This window comes from Mustela putorius, unplaced genomic scaffold (genome assembly GCF_011764305.1).
Source record: "Mustela putorius furo isolate JIRA1106 unplaced genomic scaffold, ASM1176430v1.1 tig00000508_pilon_pilon_pilon, whole genome shotgun sequence".
In the NCBI taxonomy this organism is placed as follows: domain Eukaryota; kingdom Metazoa; phylum Chordata; class Mammalia; order Carnivora; family Mustelidae; genus Mustela; species Mustela putorius.
In genome coordinates this window covers 4,617,577-4,639,346 of record NW_025421402.1, presented here as the reverse complement: position 1 = coordinate 4,639,346, position 21,770 = coordinate 4,617,577, and the positions used below count along the sequence as shown (strand labels likewise).

The 21,770-nt window shown below is 51.8% G+C and overlaps 1 protein-coding gene across 4 annotated transcripts in view; it reads left to right on the top strand.

Moving 5' to 3' along the window:
* PIK3C2B (phosphatidylinositol-4-phosphate 3-kinase catalytic subunit type 2 beta) overlaps window positions 1-21,740 on the top strand; it is a 65,063-nt gene extending 43,323 nt beyond the window's left edge. For all 4 annotated transcript variants that reach the window (XM_004756395.2, XM_004756396.2, XM_013058194.2 and 1 more), the window contains 18 exons: window positions 218-406; window positions 1,832-1,925; window positions 2,083-2,177; window positions 2,337-2,517; window positions 3,909-4,016; window positions 4,627-4,719; window positions 5,530-5,659; window positions 7,266-7,402; window positions 10,923-11,092; window positions 11,589-11,745; window positions 12,084-12,193; window positions 13,106-13,307; window positions 13,720-13,844; window positions 14,816-14,933; window positions 16,573-16,654; window positions 17,050-17,156; window positions 18,786-18,914; window positions 19,640-21,740. In XM_004756395.2, coding sequence (XP_004756452.1) covers window positions 218-406; window positions 1,832-1,925; window positions 2,083-2,177; window positions 2,337-2,517; window positions 3,909-4,016; window positions 4,627-4,719; window positions 5,530-5,659; window positions 7,266-7,402; window positions 10,923-11,092; window positions 11,589-11,745; window positions 12,084-12,193; window positions 13,106-13,307; window positions 13,720-13,844; window positions 14,816-14,933; window positions 16,573-16,654; window positions 17,050-17,156; window positions 18,786-18,914; window positions 19,640-19,828 — 2,416 coding nt within the window. In that variant the 3' untranslated portion in view covers window positions 19,829-21,740. The remainder of the gene's footprint in view (window positions 1-217; window positions 407-1,831; window positions 1,926-2,082; window positions 2,178-2,336; window positions 2,518-3,908; window positions 4,017-4,626; window positions 4,720-5,529; window positions 5,660-7,265; window positions 7,403-10,922; window positions 11,093-11,588; window positions 11,746-12,083; window positions 12,194-13,105; window positions 13,308-13,719; window positions 13,845-14,815; window positions 14,934-16,572; window positions 16,655-17,049; window positions 17,157-18,785; window positions 18,915-19,639) is intronic.
* The last annotated feature ends 30 nt before the right edge of the window (window positions 21,741-21,770 follow it).

Here is a 21,770-nt window from a genome sequence, read left to right as displayed (position 1 = left end):
CTTTCGAAAATACCAATGCCTGGTTTCCACAGACGTTCTGACTCCACAGGTGTGGGGCGTGGCCCAGGCACGGGGACTTTATAAACCTCCCCAGGTGATTGCAATGTGCAGCAAAGCCTGGGAACCACTGAGCTGGAGAACGTGTGGCATTATCGTGGAGAGTCAGTAACCTTCCCCGTGGCTGACCGTGCTGTCTCTGGCCTCCCCACACCCGCAGGCTCACGGACGCTGACAAGAAGCGCCTGTGGGAGAAGCGATACTATTGCCATTTGGAGGTGAGCTCCCTGCCCCTGGTGCTCGCCAGCGCCCCCAGCTGGGAGTGGGCTTGCCTGCCCGACATCTATGCTCTCCTGAAGCAGTGGACCCACATGAACCACCAGGATGCTCTGGGGCTCCTGCATGCCACGTGAGTTGTTAACACCCGCCTTTCCTTGGCCACGAGTCCTTCCCGGGGCCAGGGCTTGGCACCGCCCACCGCTAGCCTGAGCCAGTCCTGGGGAAGTGGAAAAGTGGGCTAGGAAATTCAGGGTGTCTTCGCTCCTTTTTTGCTTTTTTCTTTGTCTCCTTTCCCTGCGGTGTGACATTGAGAACATTTTCTTATTCTTTTTCTTTTTTTTTTTTAAGATTTAATTTATTTATTTGACAGACAGAGATTACAAGTAGGCAGAGAGGCAGGCAGAGAGAGAGGAGGAAGCAGGCTCCCTGCTGAGCAGAGAGCCCAATGTGGGGCTCGATCCCAGGACACTGGGATCATGACCTGAGCCGAAGGCAGAGGCTTTAACCCACTGAACCACCCAGGCGCCCCGGGAACATTTTCTAAGCATACTGAAGAACCAAAAATTTTACAGTGAGCATCCATGGACCCACTACCTAGATCCTAACCATTTTCACTATTTGCTGTATTTACTTTCTTGTGTGTATATCCCTCCATCCAACCATCAGTCCGTCTTACATTTTTTTTAGTACATTTCAGTGTAAGTTGCAGACATCACACCTCCCTCTAAATACTTCGGTGTATGTATATCATTAACTAGAACTTGACGTGTGTTGGTTTGTTCTTTAGAGGCAAAATTTCAAAAATCAGAAAGCCTAAGCCTTACCTGGATGTCGGCTGAGTCTTGACACGTGCACAGCCCTGGGTGACCCAAACTTGACCACTTCATTCGACTTTCACAGTCCTCTCTTCCCTCTTTCCCTCAGAAGTGTTCTCTGGGGACATGCTCCTCCTGGTTTCAGACCCTCAGGCTGCCTTTTCCAGATGGTACCCAGTATTCCTGGCTTCTTTTTTGCTGCTATTGGTTATTAAACTGTACCCAATCCACGTGTCTTGCCTTCAGGACTTTTTGAGACCATGTTTTTGCTCATCTCTGCTCAGTAACCTCTGCCATAGGGTACTGGCTTATGTAAAACTCCATGGTTTTCTGTCCTTAATCTGGCTGGCTTTGCTCTAAAGGATGGTACCATCGTGCTTTAATCCATGTAAGGGTTCTTCAGTGATGGGAATTTCTAGCACAGTGGGAGTTGAGGAAAAGATTTTCAGGAATGGGGTTGAAGACTCCATCCAGTTTCCTTTAAATCCTACAAGGAATGAAAGTGGGCACCGTCCTGTTCCTCTGTGGCCCCATGCCTGTGCTGAGCAGGGGACAGGGCCATTCTCAAGGCTTACTCTCCAGACAAGGCGCTCAGAATTCTTATAGTGGCTTCGGCAGATTCTGAGGGATGTTGCCTTTTCTCCACCCGTGTGTCTGAAACCCAGCCGTGCTGGTGCTGGCTCGCTCCTGGGCCACAGAGCCTGCAGCTGGCCGTCAAGGGGCGGGGCTCTGTTTTACAGTTTCCCGGACCAGGAGGTACGTCGGATGGCCGTCCAGTGGATCGGCTCACTGTCGGACGCCGAGCTCCTCGACTACTTGCCTCAGCTCGTGCAGGTGGGCGGACCGGCCTTCCCTCAGGTTCTGATGGCCCCTCTCCTGGCCCCAAGCCCGTGTGCGTCCTCCTTGGGGAACCCAGGGGCCCTGGCGGGATAGTGGCAGGTGTAGATGGCGGGCAGGCCATTCAGCCTCCTGATCCCTTTCCCCTAAACAGGCCCTGAAGTACGAGTGTTACCTGGACAGCCCCTTGGTGCGCTTCCTCCTGAAACGAGCCGTCTCAGACTTGAGAGTGACGCACTACTTCTTCTGGTGAGCCGCGTGTGGAGAGGCGGGAGGCACACGAGCATCCTGGGGTGGGTTTCCCAGGGAGCTGGAGCGGTGTCTGACTGCTCCCCACCATTGCGCACATCCTCGCGGGTGATCCCAAGTGTCGGGACCCCCTCCCACCTCCCACCCTTTCCCTTGCAGGCTCCTGAAGGACGGCCTCAAAGATTCTCAGTTCAGCATCCGCTACCAGTACCTGCTGGCAGCCTTGCTGTGCTGCTGTGGCAAGGGGCTGAGAGAGGAGTTTAACCGCCAGTGCTGGCTCGTCAGTACTCTGGCCAAGCTGGCGCAGCAGGTTCGAGAAGCTGCCCCTTCTGCACGCCAGGTGAGGAGGGTGAGGCCGTCTACCCATTTTGGGCCTGGGCTTTTTTTTTTTTTTTTTTTTTTTTAAGATTTTATTTATTCATTTGACAGAGAGAGACAGCGAGAGCAGGAACACAAGCAGGGGGAGCAGGAGAGGGAGAAGCAGACTTCCTGCCAAGCGGAGAGCCCAATGCAGGCCACCACCCCAGGACCTCGAGATCATGACCCGAGCTTAAGGCAGGGGTCCTGGGATAGAGCCGAAGCCTTAACAACTGAGCCACCCAGGCGCCCAGTCCCGGGACTGTTGTAACCAGCTGTTAATACCTTCCACATTCTCACCGGCAGGATGGCACTTGGCCATCTCTGATTTAAGGACTGGAAGGAGGGGACTCTGTCTCTAACCTACAGGCCACAGAGTGACAGTCTGCAAGCTGGATACAGCCCATGGATGTGTTTTGGTTGGCCTGCACAGTGTTACAGTTTTTATTTAACTGTTCTCTTTAAAGGCTAAGTGTATTTGTATGAGTTGTTTCGCTGCAGAAGAGCAGCCAGCCAGAGAGGGCAAGTGTGGGCTGAAATTCACTCCTACTTTGTTCACTGTGCTGGGAGCTGTAGTTCGGGCTGCTGTTACCCAGAGTGGGGACCTTTATCTGTTCATGCTGCCAGGCTGTATTAGGCCCACAGTGTTCCTGTTTATTAACATTTAAACATTGCAAGAATTTCAGGGTGCCTGGGGGGCTCAGTCAGTGAGGTGTCTGCCTTCGGCTCAGGTTATGGTCCTGGGATCGAGTCCCGTTTTGGGCTCCCTGCTCTGAGAGCCTGCTTCTCCCTCTGCCCCTCTCCCACACACCCTCACTGCTCATACCCTCTGTCTCAAATAAATAAATACAATCTTAAAAAAAAAATTGGGAGAGAGTACCTGGGTGGCTCAGACCTTTAGTGTCTGCCTTCAGCCCAGGTCATGATCCCAGGGTCCTGGGATTGAGTTCCGCATCGGGTTCCCTGCTCAGTGAGGAGCCTGCTTCTTCCTCTCCCTCTGCCTGTACTCACTCTCATTCTGTCAAGAAAAATTTTGGGAGAATTTGAAGTTTAGGCTGTTGGCTTTTCTTGGCAATGGCCTGAGCAGCACTGCCCCCCTGAGATGCCCCTGCTCTCCCAGTTTACTGGGATGTCCCCTGCCTCACCTCTGTAAGCTGTCCAGGCTTCCTGCCCAATGCACTGTCCCGGGCACAACACCCCAGGCTGGGGTACTTTTCCTTCCTCTTGGTCTCCTGGGGGTTGCCCACACTTCTCCGGAGATGGTGGTTTTCATCCCAGCCACTCCTGGGCGCCCAGCTCTGGGGGAGGCCTAGTTCTCAGTAGAGCTTAGAGGCACCCTCCTCACCCCTACTCTTCCTCTCCCCTCCCTCTCAGGGGATCCTCCGCACGGGCCTGGAGGAGGTGAGGCAGTTCTTTGCCCTGATTGGCTCCTGTCGCCTGCCACTCAGCCCCAGTCTGCTGGTTAAGGGCATCGTGCCCAGGGTGAGTGATTGGTGCGTTTGGGGTTCTCGGAGCAGGGAAGGCTCGGTGGAGGCGAGGTACTCTCACCCTGATTACTGAGAGGAGGAAGAGAGACCTATTCGGGTCTCTTTGCAGACCTAGTGTGTACTGACTTTTGCATGACAGCTGCACAAGGTAGAGGAATGGGGTCGGGGGCTGGCTAAGTGTCGTCCCTGATAAGGCAGGACCCAGGCTGGTGATAATGACCGCAGTTGTCCTCTGTCCCTGCCGAGCACTGCCTCTGTGCTGCGGTCTTCTGAGTCCTTTATGCCAGTGATCGCATTTTAGCGCTCACAACTCTTATAAACTTGGTCCTGTTGGGAGTCCCATTTTCCAGAGGAGTAGACTGAGGTGTAGATGGGAGTCATGTCCTACTAGGTTGTATGCGGAATGCACCGAAGGCATGATAGAATGCTTGCTGGGGCCGAGGCTGTAACACACTGGCGTGAGGGAAGGAAGCAGTGCGGGGTCCCGAGGAATCTGGCAGAAACTGCGAGCAGGAGGACCAGCGGCAGCAGCAGCTTGACCCACGGTGCGGAGGCCCTTTTCCTTCCTGACCCTCATCACTACCCTACCCTCTCCCCCGTGGCAGGACTGTTCCTACTTCAACTCCAACGCGGTCCCCCTGAAGCTGTCCTTCCAAAATGTGGACCCACTGGGCGAGAACATCCGTGTCATCTTCAAGGTGAGGACACTTTGCAAGCCTGGTGGGATGATGAAGGTGGTAGAGGGGAGGAGGGAAGGGGAGGAGGGGTTGAAGCGTGGTAGGAGCAGCCCCAGGGCAGGTCTCTTGCTATTAGCCCCTGCTCCCGTTTTCATGTGTGAAGGATTATCAGGGGCCCACGACAAGAGCCTGATTCTGCATGGCCCCAGCGGGCTAGGAAGAGCAAGGCAGCTGGCAGCAGTGTATACAGAGGGGTATACAGAGGGCTTTCTAAAAGGCGTGGCTATCCCAATGATGGATGGATACAGTGGCGATCTGCTCGTGCCTGAGGGTATTCAAGCAGAGGCTTCATGGCTGCCCAGCAGCAATGTTGAAGAGGAAATTAAGAGAACAGGTGCAGGTTGGACGAGGTGATCCCTACGGTCTGTCCGTCCTAACAGTTGTACCCAGACAGTCGTGATCCTGAGAAGTAAACCGTAGTCTGAGACCATGTCATCTAGCGGGGGACGGGAGACACATGTATGCTACCATGTAATGTGTGTACTGGCTGTGTGTCAGTTCCGGATCCAAGGTGTAAACACTCATGTTTGAAAAAGTCTTGACTATCGGGAATCTCAGTTCAGTTCAGATGGCGATGTGGGGGTTGAAGAAAGAGCCGGGACGCCGCAGGGGCGGACATGATGGCTGGTCCACCTCTGATCATTTGACCCGGTGTGAGCCGAGAGGGGAGGTGGGAAAACTGGGCAGTAGTCCCCTGTCGTCATGTCTCTCGGGGCATCTGGGAGCCAGGGGAGGCGATGAACTCGAGCTCTGGTCACTTTCTTCATCCAGTGCGGGGACGACCTTCGCCAGGACATGCTGACCCTGCAGATGATTCGCATCATGAGCAAGATCTGGGTCCAGGAGGGGCTGGACATGCGCATGGTCATCTTCCGCTGCTTCTCCACGGGCCGGGGCAGAGGTCAGCTGGGAGTGGGGGTGCTGCACGCGGGCAGCTGGCGTGGAGGGCTCCCCTTGCCTTATTACTGCCCTCCTCCCCTTCCCCATCTGTGCTTCTCCAGAAAATCAAAACTGGCAAGGTTGTTGCCGTAGAAGCTGTGGGAGGGCATTAATAAAAGGGAAGACAGAGCAGAGAGAGGGGACCTGGAATAAAGTAGAATAGACTTGGTGACGTAACCACCAGACGTGCCGAGTAGACTTCGGGTCCTGATTCAAACCAACCAGGGTCACATGGATGGCTCAGTGGTTAAAGCCTCTGCCTTCGGCTCAGGTCATGATCCCAGGGTCCTGGGATTGAGCCCCACGTTGGGCTCTCTGCTCTGCAGGGAGCCTGCTTCCTCCTCTCTCTCTGCCTGCCTCTCTGCCTACTTGTGATCTCTGTCAAATACATAAATAAAATCTTTAAAAAACAAACAAACAAAAAACCCCAACCAGCTGTGAAAAGGTATTATTTTGAGACCAGAGGGGGAAATGTAAGTATAGACTGGGTTAAAGAATGATCGATAATTTTGGGGATGTGCTAATGGCCTTGGTGGTTATGTCCTTGTTAGTTGTACTTGAAATATTTATGAGTGAAATGACGTGTCTGGGATTTCTAAGGGGGCGCCTGGCGGGCTTAGTCGGTAGAGCTTGTGACCCAGGGTTGTGAGTTCAAGCCCCACACTGGGCTCAAAGTTTACTTAAAAAAAAAAAAAGAAAAAAGAAAAAAACGTACTCCAGTAAGAAAGGAAAAAACAGGGTTGGCTGAGTGAAATAGGTAAAAGAAGATCTGTAAAAACAATTTTTGAAACGGGGTGATATACCGACGTCGTAAAAGAGATTAAAAACAAAAACAAGTAAATGAGAAAATTCAGGAGAAAGGAACACGAAGATGAAGCCTGGAGTAGACCAATACAGACGTCGTAAAAGAGATTAAAAACAAAACAAGTCAATGAAAGGGGTGATGGTTAGCTGTGAATTCATGATCCCATTCTCTTTATTCATATATGTGTGTGTGTGTGTGTACATACGTATAAAATGTTCATACAGGGCTGCTGGGTGGCTCAGTTGAGCGTCCGCCGTTGGCTCCGGTCATGATCCCAGGGTCCTGGGATCCAACCCCGAGTCAGGCTCCCTGCTCAGCAGGAAGCCTGCTCCTCCTCCTCCCTCTCCTTGCCTCTCCTGCTGCTTGTGCTCATTTCTCTCTGTCAAATAAATCAATAAAATCTTTTAAAAAATGTTCATACATATATATGAATAATTATTCATAAACTGTTCATATATATATATATAGACACACACATACACATATATGTGTCTGAAAATTCCAACAGTAAAAGTTAGAAACAAAAGAGGAACGGCAGCAATGAACTAGGGAGACCAAAGGGCCCCGCAGTGTCCCAGCGTGGAATATGAGGCTTGGGAATGGTATTCCTCCACCTGCTGTCCTTTGCCCCTGATTATCAGACTTTGTCCGAATATCCTCGGGCTTCATTTATAGGGAAGCATCCCGCAAGGCTCCCGTAGTTGCCCCCCACCCAGTCCCCTTGCCTCTGCTTGGGACGCCCCACCAATGCCCCCTCTCTCAGGGATGGTGGAGATGATCCCCAATGCCGAGACGCTGCGGAAAATCCAGGTGGAGCACGGGGTGACCGGCTCCTTCAAGGACCGACCCCTGGCAGACTGGCTGCAGAAGCACAACCCCGGGGAGGACGAGTACGAGAAGGTAGGATTGGGGGTTAGGGGGCGCAGCTGGGGGCGGGGTGCGGCTGACTCGGGCACATGGCTATGAGAACACAAGGCCTGCACGGGCACAGAGGAGGCAGCTCAGCTGTGTTGGGAGGAAAGAAACCTGCCTGGCTGACAGGTGCCTCTGCATAGCTAGGGTTTGGGTCAAATGACCATGGTAAGTGGACTGAGAAAATCTGCTGGTGTCCAGCTGGGAAACCTCCATTGGGTTCCCCTGGCAGATGGAGTTTTGGGAGCAGGAGGGGTGGGGGCAGCATTTGAGAAACTGCCTGGATCTCTCCTAATCATGGTTTCTGTTCAGTTTCTCTTGGGCCCTCGGAGGGTATCAGTGGCACTTTTCACCATGTGAATTAAGATTCACTCAGGTATACGGAGCTGGTTTGGGGCAAGGCTATAAGTAATCAGGAGCCAGGATGAAGGCTGGATAGGAGACAGAGGTCATAGAAAGGGAGGCTGGCCTGTTCCTTAGGTGGAACGTTCCTAGGTGGAAGGGCCTTGGTGGCCTTCTATGGTCCATGGCTGGTCCACAGTTTCATGGTGAGGGAACCAGTCATAATCTCCAACTTATAAGAGGTAGACTGTAAGTCAGGATGCCCATTTATATCATCGAACTTCCAAGGGACCTCGACACTAATATATATTGATGAGTGCATTTTATCCCAGAGGGGAAACCGATATGGACAGCCGAATCATAATCAGAATGTTTGTTCAGTGAACATCTAATTAGGTGATCCTAGATGGCCTTAAACGTTTGCGATCACCAGGATTTAATTCCTGGCCTGCTGTGCTCTCTTTGTATTCTGCGGCTCCTCAGCTCTTAACACTTTAAGTACCACCCGTTTGCTGATGTCTTCCAAAGCCATTCCCTCCTCTCTCCCTCGAGCTTTGTGCTCTAAGCCACCTGCTTGGGGAGGTCCCTCCTTGAACTTCACCCATACCTCAAACTCAGTAGAGACAAACCTGAGCTTTCTGTCTCCCCTTTTCTTGAAGCCCGCTTTTTGTGTGTTTCCTGCCAGTAAATGGTGTGAGCCTCTGTGTCGTCCCCCAAGACAGAGCCATGAGTCTCCTTGACAGTTCCTTCTGGCTCGCCTCTGCTGTACCAAGCCCTGTTGATTCTTCTCTCTCAGCATCTCTCACATCTGTCCACTTCTTTCCATTCCTTTCAGCTATCTGCTGTCCTTGAACCACTGGAATGCTTCTCCTTCTGTTGCCATCCTCTGCTTGAAGTCAGAGGTGGCTTTTTCAATAAAGTATAAAACCGCTCCTGTCACTCCTTTGCTCTAGGTTCCTCGAAGGCTCCCTGTGTCCTAAAAGATAGGTCCAGCATCCACAGCATGGCACAACATAGCGTTGTAATCCTGCCCGGCCCACCCCTGCAGTCCCGTCCACAGCACCTCCCCTCTTAATGATAACTTACTGCCCAGCCTAGGAGAGTCCTATTTCCCTGATACCTTTAAGGTGGTAGTGTTCCTTCTGCCCGGAAAGCCAGGTGTTCCCCTCCCCATCCCTCAAAACCCACCCTCTCTACATTGCCAATCTCGAGGCTCTCTACCCTTGGACAGGAGGCATATGGATTCTTTCCAGCTGGCCCTCTACCCCACTACGGTGTGTTCTTTAGGTCTGACATGGCCACCACACAGAGGCACTGTGCTTGCTGCTGGACTTATGTCATAATAAGCATGGCAGAAGGATGCATGACAAGAACGCATAGAGATTTTGGTTTGTGTCTTTGTGTTTAATGTCAGCCTTCCAAAGGCAGCCTGTCAGCTCGTCTCGGCTTTCTGATAGGGTAGCGCTGGTGGTTTCTTCAGCTGACTTCCAGTAGGAAAGAACTAGAACCGTCTGTCTCCTGGCCACTTCCTGAGCAGAGAGAGTTGCCCACATCCCTCAAGTAAAAACCCCTCAAATCAGGAGAGCTCCCTTGGTCTGGCGAGACTTGCGGCAGCAGACACTCCACCTAACTTAGGTCATGATTTACCCACAGTCACGGAGCTCCTGTGAGTCAAGATAGCATGCGTTCCCTGTAGGGCTACCTGGCTGGGTCAGTTGGTAGAGCATGTGTGCAACTCTTGATCCTCGGGGTTGTGGGTTCGAGCCCCACATTGGGTGTAGAGATTACTTCAGAATAAAATCTTAGAAAAAAAAAGAAAAGAAAATGGTTACATTCCAGCTGGAAAGAATGTCTGTGGCAGGAAGATAAGTTGGTGGAGATGAAGGTCACGACTGGGAAGTGACAGGTTGTACTCCTGACTGAGTGGCTTGTTTCCATTCGTCTATTTCCCTGTCCTGGAAATCATCCTTTCCTTCCAGAAGGTGCATTCTGTGATCTCTTTGCAGACTTTCTGTTCTTAGAGTCCTGTGGACTCGCCAGCTGATTTAATTAGACAAGGGACTGGGTGGGGGATTCCGTGCGGCTAGTTTTGACACAGGCCTTGGGGATGCCCAAGAAGCTGCTGGGAGCTAAGACCCCTGGACCCCGGGGAGAGAAAAGAGTGAGCGCTGGCTGAATGAGGGTGGCAAGTGGGGCTGTCGTGGGCTCAGAGGGGGAGGAGTCTGCAGGAGCTGGGAGGGCCTGGGACTCCCCGCCCTGAAGGATGGGGAGGAATATGCAGAGAGAGACAAGGAGGGCACGCATTCTCTATCTGGGAAGCTTTCTGTCATTCTCAAGTCTGTACATTTCCTTGTTGGCAATGCCATTCTCCCCCTCTGCTGATGAGTCGTGAATTCCTAGAAATTCTATAAACCTCGCAAAGAGGATTCAGAGGGTGAAAGGTAGCCATTTGCTAATTTCATTTTATGTATTTCTTAGATAAGGGGACAGATGTTGGCCAGATGAAATTAGGTGGCCCTAACCCCTTAGCCCCTCCCCACCTCCTGCTTTGTACTTAAAAATATCCCTCACACAGTTTACCAACTAGAGATGTCAGATTCTCAAGTGTAAACCCGCCCCCACCCCACCCCACAGGAGTGTGAAACTTCCTCAGCTCTTCTTCGGGAGTGAAGTGACTTTAATTAGATTAGCACTTAGCCGCTACCAAGAACCCTGGGGATGGGAGATGTCTATGGGGCGGGGAGAAGCCTGGAGAATTCTGAGCCGGGTCAGGAAGCTGCCTCGGGCCGTGCTTGAGTTGAGAGGTCACAAGCGTTTGGGAACGTGGTAAACATCCATCTTCCTGTCCATTAGGGTCGAGTCAGTAGGGGCTGCTCAAGTCGGGGCTCCCAGGCGAGTTCACTGTCTTTGCAGCCGGTTTCCCTAGAAGAAGGAGAAGAATGGCAGATAGAGTGGTGGAGAGAGACACACCAGCCTTCTGCCTCCTCACAGCCCATAAGACAGGAGAGAGGGGTCTGTGCGTGGGGGCGGGCGGTGCACACCCATCCCCGATGAAGGCTGACCTGGCTGGTGGGAGGTGCTGCAGGGCTCGTGGCCCCTGGAGTCCCTCCAAGCCCGCCTTCTGTCCTCTCCTCCCATCCGCCTGCTGTCCCCCGCACCCCCCAAGGCCGTGGAGAACTTCATCTACTCATGCGCAGGCTGCTGCGTGGCCACGTACGTCTTGGGCATCTGCGACCGGCACAATGACAATATCATGCTGAAGACCACGGGCCACATGTTCCACATAGACTTCGGCCGCTTCCTGGGCCACGCGCAGATGTTCGGCAACATCAAGCGGTAAGGGGTCTGCGGCAGCCAAGCCAGGCTGCATGTGGAGGCTGGGGAGGTCCGTGGAAGTGGTTCTGAGCGGAACACGGGCCTGTCACAGAAAGGGGCTGCCCTCGAGCCCCTGGGCTGCACGGCTTCGGAGGAGAGAAGCCTGAGAAAGAGGTCAAGTCTCCCTGGAGGGCCTTCCAGAAGACGGTGGGGACCAGCTCTTCTTCCTCCCCGCTGAGGCCCAAGCAAGGGAAAATGAGCCCTGAGCACAGCCAAAGGGAATACGGTTAGCTCTCCAGGAAAGAAATTACTGATAATGCACAGACAAGGAATCCGTGAAGGACGTCTTTGCGGGTCTTTTGAGATTAAGGTAGAAAAAGCGAAAGGGAAGAGTTAGGGAGTACCATCTCTCCAGGTTCCCACAGGGGATGAGGGGAACCATTCTCTGATGCAGCCCACAAGGTGGGGGCTTCCTCCTCCAGGCTGACCTTCTACCTGTATGTTCCCCTTGGCCCAGGGACCGTGCCCCCTTTGTCTTCACCTCGGATATGGCGTATGTCATCAACGGGGGTGACAAGCCTTCCAGCCGCTTCCATGATTTTGTTGACCTTTGCTGCCAAGCCTACAACCTCATTCGCAAGCACACCCACCTCTTCCTCAACCTCCTGGGCCTGGTGAGGAGCTCCGTCCCTTTCTGAACCCCTCCTTCTTACCATCTGACACCACCTTTAAGACTCCCCTGTCTTGCTTCAAAGGATTACTAGAAATCTACTTCTCTGAGGTCTAGATAAAGGCAGGGCCCAGACTACTGGGAACAGTGGTGTCTGCGATGCCTGACGTCCTGCCCCAGCACCCCATTCCTGTGGCCTTCCAGCCACAGCCCACAGCATCCCTCTGCCACCCCCTAGAGGGTTAGAGAGCCTAGTTGTAAAAAAATCTTGCCTTATGGGGGGAAGGAGCAAGCGTTTCTGGTTTTACAGATGCCCGCTTTCCATCTTTGCTTTCCTTCTAGATGTTGTCTTGTGGGATCCCCGAGCTCTCGGACCTGGAGGACCTCAAGTACGTGTATGATGCTCTGAGACCTCAGGACACAGAAGCCAACGCTACCACTTACTTCACCAGGTAATACCCCATGCTCCAGGCCGGCCTCCCCTCCCCCCAGACTCACTCATTTCTAGGCTGCCTGATGGGCAGGAGTAGGGCTAGGGAAACGGGAAAGGCATAGCTCAGGTGGCCACCAACTAGAGTTGACTACGTGTGTTTGTTGTCCTAACTTTGCCTCTGACTTTCTAGGGAAATCCCTTGACTTCTCTGACTCTGTTTCCGGTCCACATACGGTGCTCCCCTTGGTGTACAGAGCTCTTGTTAAGTCTTCCTTATTCTCTCCAGTCTCAGTCAGAGACTTTGTTTATGGGACGAACATGGATTTTTCTTAGTCCTCAGCTCTCTGGGTCAGAACCCTTGCACTTACCCAAACATGGAACACCGTGGTTCCATTTTCCCACACTTGGCAATGTTTTGAGGCACACGGTATGAAAGCAAGGAAGTGTCTCTATACTCAACGTCTACAGTTCCGTCCATGTAGGCGATGCCTCCGTTTATCGTGCACTCTTTTTGACACTTGGAGAACTAGATTTTCTGTGTTGATCTCACATAGAACCTCTCCCTTTGATCTGAAATCTCTAGAGCGAACAGTGCTTGCTAACTTTCCATGTTGCTGGAGGTCTGCTGTATGTAGACATTTTCATGCTGAGCCTGTGGTAGAATCTCTAACTCCTACGTTGGTTTAACTGTCTTCGGCTCAGTTGGGCAACGAGGGGAGATAAAACCCCAGGATTCACATGAATAATGTGAATCACATAATCGCGTGCCGGCCATGCACTCTGTAAGGCTGTCACGCAGGAAATAGGATTCTGTCTGAGCTGGGTGTCAGGCGCCGGTGTTAGGGGGTACTTACTGAGATCGCCGTGTCCAGGCAGCGGGGACCTGGGTCCATGCTTACACCCTTTTCTTCCCATCCTCCTGCGCCAACAGGTTGATTGAATGCAGCCTGGGTAGTGTAGCCACAAAGCTCAATTTTTTCATCCATAACCTGGCTCAGATGAAGTTCACGGGCTCAGATGACCGGCTGACCCTTTCCTTCGCCCCCCGAACACACACGCTCAAGAGCTCTGGCCGCATCAGTGATGTTTTTCTCTGCCGCCATGAGAAGATTTTCCACCCCAACAAGGGCTACGTAAGTGCTTTTTCCGGTCTGACCCTGTCTTGCTCCCCACCTCCTCCAGCGTATTGGGGTTCTGTCTCTTCACATCCGGGCAGTGACCGCTGCAGTTGGGAGCAGTTGCAGACCAAGCTTCTCCCCTGTCCCAGTGGGCTGCTGGACTCAGGGAGCTGAGTTGCATGGCAGTTGCCTCTGGGTCAAGGGTCCTACAAAACTATGCGGGCCATCTTTGCTTTCGGATTCCTGCAAGTGTACTGTCTATCATCTTCTGCTTTGGAGATGTGTTTTCCCTTTTCCTTCAGGAATGTGGGCTTCCCTAACACACACACACACACACACTCCCATTCCCTCTTCTGTTCCCTTACCCACTCCCTTCATTGGGTGCACAGTATTTGGCACATATTCTCTAAGACTTGGACCTTTGCAGGTTTATGTGGTAAAGGTGATGCGAGAGAACGCCCACGAGGCCACTTACATCCAACGGACATTTGAGGAGTTCCAGGAATTGCACAATAAGCTGCGGCTGCTCTTCCCTTCTTCCCAGCTTCCCAGGTAGCTGCCCCTTTCCGCTCCGCAGAGGGGATCCTAGGGAGGGAGAAGGGTCCCAGATGGCCGGACCCAAGATGGGCTTGGTTTTCTTGGCCTGGTAATGAGCGTGGTAACACTGCGCCCCCTGCTGGCTGAGGTCTCCTGACCCGCTCAGTCCAGCCTTGAAACACGAGCTTGGGTCCACCTGCCTGGAGAGAAAACAGGGGCTAAAGGCAGAGAACTAACTATGGATCTTGAGATGTTTCAAAGTTTCTTGTCTTTTAGAGAGTAAAAGATAAATAGATAAAATTTGGCACATATATGTGACGGAATATTACTAAGTCTTAAAAAGAAGGAACTTTTGACACCTGCTACAACAGGGGTGAACCTCGAGGACATTATGCTCCGTGAAATACGCCAGTTACAAAGAGACAAATACGTGTAATATTCCCCTTATATGAGTCTCTAGAGTAGGCAGAGCCCTAGAGACCAAAAGCAGAATGGTGGTCACCAGGGCTTGGAGGGAGGCAGGGGAGGGAGGACTAGGGAGCTGTTTAATGGGTGCAGAGTTTTAGTTGTACGAGCTGAAGGAGTTCTGGAGATGGATGGGTGACAGTCGCACAGCCATGTGTGTTTCTAATGCCACTGAACGTAAGGGTTGCAATGGTAAATTTTATGTCTGTGTATGCCCACACGCATTTTTTTAAAAGGAATTTTCAGATGAATTTTTTACCCTGATGGGGAAAACTGCAGGCTCCTCCAGAGCCCCAAGGCACCCCTGCGGGAGCCCTAGGACTCTGGCCCCCAGCTTGTTTTTCTCGTCTGGGGTTCCTGGAACTGCCCCGGGGAGCCGAGGGAGGAATGGGGCCGGCTGCTGAGAAATGTGGGTCAGCTCGCTGACAGTGCAAATGAAATGTGACAAAAGCCTGCCGCCTCTCCGTCTTCTTTTCCTTTCTTGCCTCTCCTGCGTTCCCACGGCCCACCTGCCTCGCCAGCTTCCCTAGTCGCTTCGTGATTGGCCGCTCGCGGGGAGAGGCGGTGGCCGAGCGGCGGAGGGAGGAGTTAAACCGCTACATCAGGCACTTGACCCATGAAGCCCCCGAGGTGGCCGAGGTGGGTGGGCTCTCCTCTGTTCTGGGCTGTTGGAGGTGCTGGGGCGGGGTGGGATGGGGTGGGGTGGGGTGCCCCCTGGCGGTCAAGGACGGGACTTGGCTCTTAGGATGTGTCTCACTCTGCGGAGGAGAAGGGGTCTAAGAGAGGAAAGGCAGGAGAAAGGGGGGAAGGAAAGAAGCGGAGCGGAGGGTCATGGCTCCCGCCTTTAGGGCCGTTCCCTTAAATGCAGTGAAAGCAGGCCGCTGGGCCCACGGAGAGACATTTATGAGACAGACAGGTATCAGAAGCGATCCTAGCCTGCTAGGAGTGATCAGAATCTTGGGCAGGAAGGGCTTTTTTTTTTTCTTTTTCTTCTTGAAGAAAAGGAGTTTTTTTGAGCACGTTGAGTGTGTGTATTTGCCCCCCAATTTTTTTTAAGCAAATGGTATTACAGTTTGTTATTATAATGGGTGTAAGTGCTCGCTTTGGCAGCACATATACTAATATTATAATGGGCATAAAAACAAAGTCATCAGGAGTTCCAACCCCTGACAGACCATCTCATCCTCTTTCCATGTTTCCTTCCTGTCTGTCTGTATGCACATGTTTCATACTGGTCATGGCTTCTGGATCACTCTATAAAGTATTTTCCACTTAGCATTTATAGTAAGCATAACTTTAAATACCTGTACCAAATGAATACTTTGACTGGCAATACCCAAATCTCCTTAACCATTTGCTTCTTTTTTTTTTTTTTTTTAAGATTTTATTTATTTATTTGACAGAGAGAGATCACAAGCAGGCAGAGAGGCAGGCAGAGAGAGAGAGAGGAAAGCAGGCTTCCTGCTGAGCAGAGAGCCCCATGCGGGACTCGAGCCCAGGACCCTGAGATCATGACCTGAGCCGAAGGCAGAGGCTTAACCCATGGAGCCACCCAGGCGCCCCAACCATTTGCCTCTTGAGAGGTAGTTAGAGTATGTCCATTTTTCCCCCCACTGTTAATGCTAGGTAGGTATTTTCACACATTTAGTTTTTGTTTTCTCTAACACAGTTAGGAAACAGTCCCAAGAATGGTCATAGTCTCTGCTGGCTCAGATATTTCTCTGCTTAAAAGTTGTATGTGTGTCCATGGGGAAGGGCACAGCAGAGAAGAACAGACTGCTTTCCACCCAATGTAACCTAGGTTTTTTTGTTTGTTTTTTTTCCCCTTTTTAAAAAACTTTTTATTAGGAGAGCTTTCAAACAGAAAAGCAGAGAAACAGTACAATGTGTGCCTAAATGGCCATCATCAAAACAGTTAACATTTTGCCATATTTGCTTATTTTTGCATGAAGTGTTTTAAATTCAGTCAGAGACATCATGACATTCTATCCATAAGTAGTCACTATGCAACTCTGAAAAATAAAGATGTATTCATATAGAACTACAGTAGATACAGCATATCACCCTGTATGTAGTCCGTATTCAGAGTTTCCCTGCCATCCCTAAAATTGTTTTTGCAGTTGGTTGGTTTGAGCCATGATCCAAACAAGAAGGGCATACTACCTTTGGTTGTTCCATTTCATAGGCCTCTTGTAATCTGGAACTGTCCCCTCCCCCCCCTTTTTTAATGGGGCCATTGTCTTATTGAAGAATGACTCGGTCTCCGATTTCATTTCAGTGTGATTTGGTATACACCTTCTTTCACCCCCTGCCCCGAGATGAGAAGGCTGCGGGCACCAGCCCAGCTCCCAAGTCCTCAGGTACGCTGCCTTCTCCTGCCAACCTCTCTGAGCTATTCCCAGGGGTAGTTTCTCCTGCCCCCACCCCTTCCCAGTTCTCTTCCCTTGACTTGTCTCTTTGCTTACTGGCTAGAAGATCTGGTTTCCCACTGAGGCTGTGGGGCCCATAGCTCCTAACGCAGGTGTCCCGGGGTCATGATATTCAGCTGATTACACGCACACATTGCATAAACCATCTCAACCCAGTTCTAAGTCATGTTCACAGATATCACTTGGCAGTTCCCCCATGGGTATCAGGAACCCACTGTGAAGATATGGGGGTGGTGGGTGGAGAGAAGAAAACAGAAACATCTGCCTGGCACCAGATGGGGACACACTGGCCTCATGACTTTTCTTGCATTTCTTTGTCCCTATAGACAGCTCATGGGCCCGGCCTGTCGGGAAGGTGGGCGGGGAGGTGAAGCTGTCCATCTCCTACAAAAACAATAAACTCTTCATTATGGTGATGCATATTCGGGGCTTGGTAAGTAGATGCACAGTCTTCGTTTGGTTCTCAATCTTTCTTGTGGTACTTTTCCAGCTTTGGTACATAGCCTAATTACGCTGAGCCTTTTTTCTTTTTTTTTTTTTTAAGAATTTTATTTATGGGGTGCCTGGGTGGCTCAGTGGGTTAAGCCTCTCTACGGCTCAGGTCATGATCTCGGGAACTTGGGATGGAGCCCCGCATCGGGCTCTCTGCACAGCAGGGAGCCTGCTCCTCTCTCTCTCTCTCTCTCTCTCTCTCTGCCTGCCTCTCTGCCTACTTGTGATCTCTGTCTGTTGAATAAATAAATAAAAATCCTAAAAAGAAAAGGAAAGATTTTATTTTATTTATTGGGGCACCTGGGTGGCTCGGTGGGTTAAAGCCTCTGCCTTCCGCTCAGGTCTTGATCTCAGAGTCCTGGGATCAAGCCCGGCATCAGGCTCTCTGCTTAGCAGGCAGCCTGCTTCCTCTTCTCTCTCTCTGCCTGCCTCTCTGCCTATTGCGATCTCTGTCTGTCAAATAAATAAATAAAATATTAAAAAAAAAAAAGAAGAATGTTATTTATTTGAGAGAGTGAGAACACAAGCAGTTGAGGGTGTGGGAGAGGGGGAAAGGAGAAACAGCCCGACATGGGGCTCGATTCCCGGACCCCAAGATCATGATCTGAGCCAATGGCAGACATTTAACCGACAGAGCCACCCAGGTGCCCCTACTCTGAGCCTTACTGAAATGAAGATAATGTTGGTATAGTTAGGGGGGGTTAAATGGAAGAGTGCATACAGATTGTGGTAAATGCTCCGGCAAGCAGTGCAACCGAGGACAGATATTGGGCTGGAGCAAAGTCGTGGCACTTTTATAAAGAGGGGTCAAGGAAGCCCTCCTTGATGAGGAGGTATTCAAGCACAGAAGGAAGGAGGTGAGGATTGTTTCTGGCAAAGGAAGCAGTTAAGTCCGAAAGCCCTGAGTCAGGAGCCTGCCTGGGGTGTGTTGGGAAGTGCTCCGGGCTGTTGTGGCTGGAGACTGTGGAACAGAGCTGGGAAGAGCGGCTGATGGGGTTGGAGAGAGCCCTGTGGACCAGAGCCCGGGTCCCGCAGTCGGGACTGTGGCTCTTACCCTGAGTGAGACAGGAACCCTGGGAAGGTTTTTGAGCAGAGGCAGAACAAGATCTAGTTTAAGTTTTAAGAGGATCAGGCCGGCTGAAGCCCTAATTGGCTGGCCTCCAGCAAGCAGCTTCATCTCCGGCTCCTCCTCCACCTCTTGGAGTTTACCCGGATCCAGTGACAAAGTAGACAAAGACATTGGGCCAGGCAGGAAGATATATAGGGACGTGATGGCTCAGCCAAAACAGACCAAGGGACGGCATGCCTGGAGCATTTGAGTGAAAAGTATAGACTGGGTATTACAGGCAATCAGGTTGATGTTTTGGTAGGATGCCTCCTGTGGCCATGGGAGAGATTTCTCTCAGAGTGGAGTGAGCTGGGTAGCCCATTCCTGTGCCTCACAAGAAGCCAGGCTTTGGGGAGAAGAGTCTGGATCTGGGGGTGATCACAGGAATGGCAATAAAGACACAGACCTAGGAATCGTCTTCTTTTTTTTTTTTAATTTTTAAATTTTTCATTCCCTTTGTAGCAACTGCTGCAGGACGGGAATGACCCGGACCCCTATGTGAAGATTTACCTCCTCCCTGACCCTCAGAAAACCACGAAGAAGAAAACCAAAGTGGCCCGGAAAACCTGCAACCCCACCTACAATGAGATGGTGGGTGGGGAACGAGCCGGGCTAGGGCGGGGCTTAGCCGACTACACCTGTTTGTGGAAATCAAGTCCATTTCATTTCATTTGTTTGTGGCCCCACCCGTCCATTTCAGTGTCCTCTGTGGCTGCTGTTCACAGTTACAACCGCATGATTGCATCCTGGTGACAGAGACCAGATTGTAGGGCCTCAAAAGCCTAAAATGTTTCCTATCAGGCCCTTTCCGTAAACAAGTTTGCTGGCCCTGAGGATCGGGATTCCACAGCCGGAGCGTGGCCTCGGCCCTCTCCCACAGGGTGGCGGGGAGGAGTCTCTAGCCGATAAGCAGTGACCCCGATAAGCAGTGGCCCCTTACCTGCCTGACCTCCGTAAAGTTTTTTATTTTTATTTTTTTTTTATATTTTATTTATTTATTTGACAGAGAGAGATCACAAGTAGATGGAGAGGCAGGCAGAGAGAGAGAGAGGGAAGCAGGCTCCCTGCTGAGCAGAGAGCCCGATGCGGGCCTCGATCCCAGGACCCTGAGATCATGACCTGAGCCGAAGGCAGCGGCTTAACCCACTGAGCCACCCAGGCGCCCTCCGTAAAGTTTTTTAAAGCTCTGCTCAGGTTCCGAATATCTTCTCTGTCCTGATTGTGGTCCGTGGTCTCAGCGTCAGCCGGATCAAACCCCCACAGCCCTAAGCGTCTCCCTCTTCTGTTCCCTCTCTTCCCCATCTGGGCGCTTGCAGCTGGTGTACGATGGGATCCCCAAGGGAGACCTGCAGCAGCGGGAGCTACAGCTGAGTGTGCTGAGCGAGCAAGGATTCTGGGAGAATGTTCTCCTCGGGGAGGTGCACATCCGTCTGCGAGAGCTGGACCTGGCCCAGGAGAAGACTGGCTGGTTTGCACTGGGGTCTCGAAGTCACGAGACCTTGTAAGCCCAGCAGAGCCCTCCCTCCTCCCCTCTCCCCTCCCAGGACCCTAGGCTGCTGGGGGAGCTAAGGGAGAGGACTCTTCCCCCGGCTTCAGGTGTCCTTTCCTTGCCAAGGGGCAGCGCCCTTGGCGGGCCTCCTCTCTGTCCAAGCGGATCGGGCCTCCGTGACAGAAGGGAGGGAGAGTAAGATGCTCTCTGCTGTCCCCTTCTCCGCCGAGTGAACTTGGGTTGGTCATGATGAGCAGCCCCTTGGAGGCTGTGAGGTGGAGCAAAGTTTTTAAGTTTACCTTGTGTCAAGGGAGCAATGCCTGGTTTGGGGTGAGTGGGGGGGGGTGGTGTATGAAGTAGCATTTGGGGGGAGGGGGGATGGATTATCTTTATTTTATTTGTAAAAAATGAAATAGTAATGTTGTCCTGACTGGACAGGAAGCCTCGTGAGAAGGGACTTCACATATGCCTCGGAAGGCAAGAGTGGCAGACTATTTGGACTTTCTGTATGATTAAGGTTCTTATTGGACTTTTTCTTAGGTTCCTGTTTCGTTCACTTGTCTGTTCTTTGTTTTTGCTTTTCTGTCTGTTAGGACTTACTTGGGGAGGGGCCCAGTGGGTCCTCAGTTAGAGCCCTCCCTCTCAGAGGGCAGGTCGGGGAGGGGCAGGGAGGGCGGGCGGGTGTGCTGGCCTGAGGCCTGCGAGGGGCCTTTCTGATTTTGCCTCCAAAGGAGAGCGCTGTGATACCTACGTGTGGAAGGAAGGGCCTTCCGAATGGGCCTTTGCAGAGGGCCTGTATTCAGGGACCTGGGCTCTCTCGGGGAGTTTTTCCTCTCATCTTCCCCTACTTTGCTGGGATTTACCCTGGATACTGTCTTCTATCCCCTCCATTCTCACAGTCCCCCCGGGGACCGTCCTGTCCCTGTGCATATGCTGGGTGGGGGGGCTCCTCCATAAGCCTCTCTCCCTTCTTTTTTCTCCAGCGGGATAGAGTGCTGCCTCTGCTCTCAGATTTGCTTCCACCCAAGGGCGTCCTGGCCCTGGGCAGGGGCCTCTTGGGGCAGATGTGGGCCAGGGCGGAGCCGGTGGAGGGGGTGGAATCCATCACCAGTCACACCTCTGTTTTTTGAGTGCTGCTTTCCCCAAACTCCATTTCTGTCATATATATTTTCTTTTGTTTTTGAATAAGAATTTCCCTCATTCTGTGGGGCCATAAACCTATTTAGTCTGGAGCCCAAGGGATGCCTAAGTAGAGGAGAGGAGCCTGGGGAGGGGGATTCCAGTGATGTTCTTTGGTTGCGAGGAGCCTGGAGTGAGGGTGCGGTTGATCCCCTGGAGCTGGTCTGGGAGGGAGAGACAAGGCTGTTAGACTCCTCATCCTCTCCCAGATGGATTCGAGTCACTCCTGCTCTTTACTGCAGACATTGTACTCCTTGGAAAAAGAGGGAGAGACTTCGAATTTGATAGGAACTTTTTAAACCAGACTTGGCTGCATGTACCCCCACGATGGGGGCATGGAGGTAATCGGGCGTACCCTCACCCGTCCGTCTCCAGCTTCCTTGTCAGCTCCAAGGATCAGAAATTCCCCCGTTGCTGACTCATTCCATAGCTGGAGAAAGAAGCTCCATTCACAGAAGCCACAGGGTAGCAAGGAAATCTAAACTTTTCTTTTTAGGTTCAAACTGTCAAGGATCAGGTTGCCACTGTTGGGAAGGGGGTGGGGGAAGTCGGGACAGGAGTGGAACTTCTCCAGATGAACGGACCATAGTTGCGTTACTGGCTCTTTGCCCGTAGCTCATTTTATTTTGACCTTCTGTGCCCCTGACTTACAGAGATCTGTGTACTGTACCCACTTCCCAGATGTCCTTGTATCTGCTACTTTCTCTGGAATTGTATTTTCTAATAAATGACATTTGAGAAAAACAAAACTAGCGTTTTTGAGATCGGTCCATGTTTTT